The sequence below is a fragment of the Branchiostoma floridae genome, chromosome 12 (assembly GCF_000003815.2).
Source record: "Branchiostoma floridae strain S238N-H82 chromosome 12, Bfl_VNyyK, whole genome shotgun sequence".
Lineage (NCBI taxonomy): Eukaryota > Metazoa > Chordata > Leptocardii > Amphioxiformes > Branchiostomatidae > Branchiostoma > Branchiostoma floridae.
The window spans coordinates 8,756,228-8,763,838 of record NC_049990.1 but is presented as its reverse complement, the minus strand read 5'-3'; the positions used below and the strand labels follow the sequence as shown (position 1 = coordinate 8,763,838).

At 41.7% G+C, this 7,611-nt stretch overlaps 1 protein-coding gene across 2 annotated transcripts in view; it reads left to right on the top strand.

The window, feature by feature from the left end:
* The first annotated feature begins 1,467 nt into the window (after positions 1-1,467).
* The window catches only part of LOC118427635 (protein adenylyltransferase Fic-like), a 9,948-nt gene continuing 3,804 nt past the window's right edge, over positions 1,468-7,611 (top strand). Inside the window, exons 1-6 of one of the 2 annotated variants that reach the window (XM_035837514.1) lie at positions 1,468-1,622; positions 3,180-3,224; positions 3,931-4,050; positions 4,324-4,431; positions 4,883-4,927; positions 7,176-7,295. In XM_035837514.1, coding sequence (XP_035693407.1) covers positions 1,550-1,622; positions 3,180-3,224; positions 3,931-4,050; positions 4,324-4,431; positions 4,883-4,927; positions 7,176-7,295 — 511 coding nt within the window. In that variant the 5' untranslated portion in view covers positions 1,468-1,549. The remainder of the gene's footprint in view (positions 1,623-3,179; positions 3,225-3,930; positions 4,051-4,323; positions 4,432-4,882; positions 4,928-7,175; positions 7,296-7,611) is intronic. The other variant, XM_035837515.1, reaches the window with a different exon arrangement.

Below are 7,611 nucleotides of genomic sequence, written 5' to 3'. Positions count from 1 at the left end.
TGTTTTACAAGGTAAGAAACTAATTATGCAAAACAGGAGTACATTTGCATAATTAATGAGAATATTCTATCATTTTTTTCAATGTATCTCTTGTTCCAGACATGCTATGGTCTTGATATTTTGGTGGTAGATAGCTTTTGGTGTCATGAAAAAGTGGGGCAAGTTTCAGCCCCCTAACATTTAATTGTGGAACTGCATGGGTGTTTTTGTCAAGACACTCCAAAGAGGATAACTGCAGAAAGAAACGATGGATTGCCTGCATTTTAGGCATGCGGGTAGCTTAGGCAAAGATGTTCATAATGATATACATGTTATGCAAATGAGGACTTAATTTGCATAATTAATGAGGAAATTGTATAGTTCCATTGTTTTCAATAACTGGACCTCAATACATGTAACACATGTTAATTACGATAGGTGGAATATAAGCAGATACCAAATATGGTAATGAGGAACTTATTTGCATAATTTATGTAAACATTGCAAAACCGCTTTATGATTAATAATGGGAATTTTATAACTGTGACATGTGTACGTTAGTCAATGATGAACAACACAATGTATAAATTATGTTAATGTGTTAGTCAATTGCATGAAAGTTACGAAAGCTCTAAATTTTCATGGAGGTATGAGGTCGCCGAACTCTAGTTTTAATATGTTTTACCTTGCGCCCTCTGGACGTCGTAAGTCCAGAAAAAGGGTCGACCTAGGTATTTTAATCTTTCATCTTGTATTTGTATGTCTAATTCTAAGGCTTAATAAAGATGATTCTGACCCCCCTAAAAGAACTTGCTTCTTACACACAGTCAACAGCAAGCTAAGCTACGTGTACCTGTTTAATGTAGTATTGGTATATGGGGGTATCCAAACTTCATGGGGCATGTACAGGGGGGTTAGAGATCAATAATTGCTCAACTTTTGTGATTTCTGTGCTTAGATAGACCATCTCCATATTTTAGAATACGTATTTCAAAAAGTTGGTGCTAATACACCCCCCCCCCCCAGTTCAATTTTGAGAGCTCGCACTTCGCAAGAGGTTCTTTCGTTGCTGATGCGCCGAGTTGCAATGGCTCCAATGAGGGGCACACTCTGGCTGATGCTTCTCACGACAAGCGGTGTTCTAACAGCACCCAAATACTGACTCAGCAAGACCTTGACTGTTGTCAAGGGTTATGTCTTTGCCTTTCAACGTTTCAGAAATATGAAGAAAAATGACTATGCCTTCACACAAAAATATTAGTAGTGCGTCATTGACTGATAAAGCTTCTCAGGCCCGCGTCCTGTCTACGTACACCTGCATGATGCTTACTTGCATGATATTCACATGTATGATACTCACTTGCATGATACTAAAGTGCATGATTCTCACGTGTAAGATACTTGGTGTCACTTCAAGCAAAGTAAATAGATTATCATTAACCTCCAACCCAGCTATGGATTCATCTTGTTTACATACGTACACATTACCGGTTTGTATTTGCTTTGTATATGTATATAAACTAGCTTGCCCAGCACTTTGCGAGAGGATCTTTCCCTGCGCAGAGTTGCAATGGCTCCGACAATGGGCACGCTCTGGCTGATGCTTCTCGCAGCAAGCGGTGCTCTAGCAGCACCCAAAGAAGGTAACCTCCGTTACCATTTCTCGGTCGTCTTACCGTATATTATCCACTTTGAAAAACAACACGTTTTAGTGGTCTGTACTGAATCGCCCCACAGGTATGCACAGTTTAGATATGCCAGAGTACATTTAACTACGAACTTTGCATTGAAGAATTCTTCAGACGATTTTTTTTCTTGGTGGCTGAATGTCTGTAGCCAAGGGGGGGGGAGGTGGGTCGGAAAAACCCCACACAGACGCTTGAAGGTCCGCTTTTTCACGCTCGAAGGTCCGCTTTTTTCAAAAGCATGATTTTTATTTTTCACTGATAAACATTTCATTCCATCTAAGCAAGTCTATCAGCATAATCTGCCCCAGAAAGTGCAGGAAATAGCGTTTCAGTGAGTCTAGATTTAAAAATTTCCCGGACCTCCCTTGCGGCGGCTTGCGCCCTCGGGGCCGGACATGATGAACATGATGTGGTGGGAGCGTCGCCCTCAAAATCCTTTCTCATTAATAACAAATCATTGAACTTAGCTTAGTTTAACAGCACAAATTGTCCCTGAATATGCAGGAGATGGGTCCAGGTTAAACATTTCCCGGACCTCCCTTGCGACGGCTGACGCCTCCTGGCCGTCGTCCTCACAAGTATTTTTCTCTGATAGAAATGTTAAATTTAGCTTAATCTGACAACAAAAGTTGTCCCTCAAAATGCGGGAAATACCTTTTCAAAGGATCCAGATTTCAAAATTCCCCCAGACCTCCATTGCGACGCCTCTCGTCTTTGGTGTCAGATATGGTGAAAATATGTCGGGGGAGTCGCCCTCAAAGGACTTACGCCGAAAGTCTTGTGTGTTTTAAAAGAAATTCCATTAAACTTGGCCAGCAAATTTTGCCGGTCAAATTCAGGAAATAGCGTTTCAGAGGGTCAAGATTTCAAAATTTTTCCGGGGTAGCATGCCCCTGGACTCCCCTAGGCAGCGCTCGATGGTCCAACAAGTACTAAAAGAACCCCCCGAAGCAAAATCCTGGCTACGGGCATGACTGATATATGTGACCTGGCGGATTTATTTTAGTAGGCGTTAAGTCATGATTGACTATTTGTCATGATGGCAAAAAGCTACCTTCTCACGATTTTTGCACATATGCAAGACTATTCCAAGAACGCCAAAAAGCAGTTACTCAAGCAACTGGATATGATTTTGGAAACGGTCAGATGATTTTGGAAACGGTCAGACGTTTCAGATATCCATTCAGTGTCTCTCGTCAGTGATACTGGCGAAATCTTGTTGGAGAGAGTTTTAGCTATGAATTGATATGCAAAAGGATCTACTTAAAGAACAGCCTCCCGAGCAGCTTCGTAACCTCTGCTTCGCCTACTAATACTGGGTCAGTCAGTCGAGCTTGCTGAAGCTCGATGTTTCTGACTTTGGGCAAAGAGAAGCTGCCACAGTGAGCGTAGTTCAGTGCCTAGAAGTGGTCAATGGCCTTGCACTGAGCAAACTCGTTAAAAAACAGGTTTATCCGGGACCTGAAAAGCGACTCTCGTCATCTGATTTTCACTTGTATCATTCTGTTACAGAAAAACCCGTGCAGCTGGCAAGGGCTGGACGACAAGTGATTATTCGTAAGATCTCTCTTTTCTTGATTTGATACACTAGATATCTACTAAGGCAACCGTTGACGGTTCGTTCATTCTTGAAATAGTTGAACTGCAACACCAAAATTGGACTCACCCAAATTTTCGAATGCACAGCATCAGTCTTTGTCAAGGAATGAACAATCCACTGCTGTCGTGACAGTTCATTCATATTGTGCATTTTACAGGACGATCGCGACAAAATTTAACTTCAAAGGCACACTCAGCATTTGTGACAATTTGTGTGACCCCTGCATGTATGTGGTGTTTAATCGTTTTGCGCCTGAAGTTATATGCTTCCCCGGAACCTTGCATGCGTTATATATGAAATCTAAAGAAAAGATTTTATTGCCTTAAAACCATTCATAGACGAAGTCAGTAAAGAGAATGCCGTTCACAGGAAATGTGAAGAAGTTTTAAAGAACTGACACCACCATCAGCGGAGAGAATTGTAGATCAAGTTAAACGTCTGTAATTTTGATCACATATTAGCTAGCCTTGGGCCAAATTTGGAGTTAAAGGTCTATGCAGAGTTTGACGTTGTTGATCTTGTCAACAAGTCTGTTGATACTTGCAGACTCGAGTTTAGAAATAAGAGTCTAATGATCTCTAATCCACTTATCGGTCTTCCTGCTTATATCTAACACAACATGACATTTTGTAGAAAATTATACTCTGTTCTATTACTTCTTAGCGGGACCGTCTTGCAGTATTGGCCAATTTCTCTGTGACAACGGGGAATGCATAAGCGAGGCCTGGAAGTGTGACGGGGACAACGACTGTGGCGATTTCAGTGACGAACCGGCTTACTGTCGTAAGTCTCGCGATAAGTTCACTCTCGTGGGAGTTAACTGTCACGAGAGGTTCGAGGAACACTTTTGTATGAACACTTTTTAACTAAAATGGGCTCGTTATTTCGGGCTTTTTTGCAGTGATGTACATTTACATGTATGATAAATCAGCTATTCATGTTTGTTGAACGCATGGGTGAAAAGCAAGATTACCATCTCTATCAGCATGCCACTGTCTTTAGAGCATCTGGTAACAACTGTACAGTGGAATTTGTAAGTGTAACTTGTCATTGCAGCTCCATTGGAACAGACGACTGCGACCACTGTAGCTACTCAGACTACATGTACAACATGTGGTCTTACCCGTCGCAGACGTAACCTACCGGTTCAAAAGCAAACTGCAGGTCAGTACTCTTGCGAAAGTGAACTCTCACAATACGTTGATTCTACGTTCGCTCTCGTCAGAAATTTTACATGCGCTTCCTGGTCGAAACCGGGGCCTGGGCTCCTTATTTCTGGCTAATGTAATTCTTAAGAGCTGTCGAAAGAAGACAAACCAGACCATTTACTTGTCTGTAGTTGTTGAAAGTTTGGCCTTGGAGAAATCCGTAATATACTGTTCAATTGCACCAAGGAAAGGGAAGGTGTAGCAGGCAGGGGTAGTTCTTTTCAGTGACTGCACAGCAATACATAAGCTATTAATTGCTGAGGAACGTATGAGTGAACAACGAATGGTTTATCTATGTCACTCTCTTGTGTACATGTAGAATTTGGCAACAACTGTAAAGTGGAATGTGTAAGTCTAACTTGCAGACTCTCGCCGTCTCACCTTCAGTTGTATTTATTCTGTTACAGAAAAACCCGTGCAGCTGGAGAGGGATGAACGACAAGCGATTATTGGTAAGATATTTCTTTCTTGATTTGATGCACCTGCCATAACAATTTATTGTTTAAGTATAGGAACCTAGATTGAAGTAGAAAGTGCACTTTTACAGGACGATAATGCTTATAAAAGGGCACCTTCAGCATTTTTACCCCTGGCTGCATGCATGAAGTGTTTAACAGTAACAGTGTTGCTTCTGCAGTGATATGTTTGAACCCTTCATGCTATACATATGAAATGTAAAAAGGAAGTTTTTTTGCGTTAAAAACTATTCATAGACTACAAATAACGTTCCCAGCAAAGATGACGAAGTTAGAAAGAACTGATGTATCGGAGAGATTTGTCAAACAGGTGAACATGTTGTCATCATCAGCGTCACTGCAACTCCCTTTGATATTATTGGCATTGTTTGTAGATCTGTCTAAACATCTGTAATCTTAAACGCATAAGGGCTAGCTCTAGATCTGAACAGCTCTGGGCAAAATATGCAGTCGAACGTCTTTGCAGAGTTTGATGTTGTTGAGCCGTTGTCAACTAGTATGTTGATACTTGCAGACTTGCATTCATTGTCTCAGACTTTCTGCCCATCGGGCGATGACATTTAGTGAAAGATTAAACTCTAATTTATTATTTCTTAGCGGGACCGTCCTGCAGTATTGGCCAATTTCTCTGTGACAACGGGGAATGCATAAGCGAGGCCTGGAAGTGTGACACGGGGACAACGACTGTGGCGATTCCAGTGATGAACCGGCTAGCTGTCGTAAGTCTCGCGATAAGTTCACTCTCGTGGGAGTTAACTGTCACGAGAGGTTCGGGGAACACTTTTGTATGAACACTTTTTGACTAAAATGGGCTCGTTATTTCGGCCTTTTTTTGCAGTTATGTACATTTACATGTATGATAAATCAGCTATTCATGTTTGTTGAACGCATGGGTGAAAAACAATTTTGCCATCTCTGTCAGCATGCCACTGTCTTTAGAACATCTGGTAACAACTGTACAGTGGAATTTGTACGTGTAACTTGTCATTGCAGCTCCATTGGAACAGACGACTGCGACCACTGTAGCTACTCAGACTACTTGTACAACATGTGGTCTTACCCGTCGCAGACGTAACCTACCGGTTCAGAAGCAAACTGCAGGTCAGTACTCTTGCGAGATTAGAGTGAACTCTCACAATACGTTGATTCTGCGTTCGCTCTCGTCAGAAATTTTACATGCGCTTCCTGATCGAAACCGGAGCCTGGGCTCCTTATTTCTGGCTAATGTAATTCTTAAGAGCTGTCGAAAGAAGACAAACCAGACCATTTACCTGTCTGTAGTTGTTGAAAGTTTGGCCTTGCAGAAATCCGTAATATACGGTTCAATTGCACCAAGGAAAGGGAAGGTGTAGCAGGCAGGGGTAGCTCTTTTCAGTGACTGCACAGCAATACATAAGCTATTAATTGCTGAGGAACATATGAGTGAACAACGAATGGTTTATCTATGTCACTCTCTTCAACGGTGTATATGTAGAATTTGGCAACAACTGTAAAGTGGAATGTGTAAGTCTAACTTGCAGACTCTCGCCGTCTCACCTTCCGTTGTATTTATTCTGTTACAGAAAAACCCGTGCAGCTGGAGAGGGATGAACGACAAGCGATTATTGGTAAGATATTTCTTTCTTGATTTGATGCACCTGCCATAACAATTTATTGTTTAAGTATAGGAACCTAGATTGAAGTAGAAAGTGCACTTTTACAGGACGATAATGCTTATAAAAGGGCACCTTCAGCATTTTTTACCCCTACATGCATGAAGTGTTTAACAGTAACAGTGTTGCTTCTGCAGTGATATGTTTGAACCCTTCATGCTATACATATGAAATGTAAAAAGGAAGTTTTTGCATTAAAAACTATTCATAGACTACAGATAACGTTGCCAGCAAAGATGACGAAGTTAGAAAGAACTGATGTATCGGAGAGATTTGTCAAACAGGTGAAAATGTTGTCATCATCAGCGTCACTGCAACTCCCTTTGATATTATTGGCATTGTTTGTAGATCTGTCTAAACATCTGTAATCTTAAACGCATAAGGGCTAGCTCTGAACAGCTCTGGGCAAAATATGCAGTCGAACGTCTTTGCAGAGTTTGATGTTGTTGAGCCGTTGTCAACTAGTATGTTGATACTTGCAGACTTGCATTCGTTGTCTCAGACTTTCTGCTTAAAATCTAACGGTCGATGACATTTTGTAAAAGATTAAACTCTGTTTTATTATTTCTTAGCGGGACCGTCCTGCAGTATTGGCCAATTTCTTTGTGACAACGGGAAATGCATAAGCGAGGCCTGGAAGTGTGACGGGGACAACGACTGTGGCGATTGCAGTGATGAACCGGCCAGCTGTCGTAAGTCTCGCGATAAGTTCACTCTCGCGATAAGTTCACCCTCGCAGGAGTGAACTCTCACGAGAGGTTCGCCCTCGTGAGGACTTTTACTAGCGCTTTTTGCTGGCCACCGGGGCTTGGGCTTCTTACTTCTGGCTAATGTAATGCTCATGACTTAACGAAGACAAAATAGACCAGTTATTTGTCTTTGATTGTTGAAACCTTGGCCTTAGAGAAATCGGTGACATACGGTTCAATAGCGCCAGGGACAGAAATGGTGCTCTTTAATAGCAGAATGGGCAGGGGCAGTTGTTGCAGTGATGTACAATGATACATT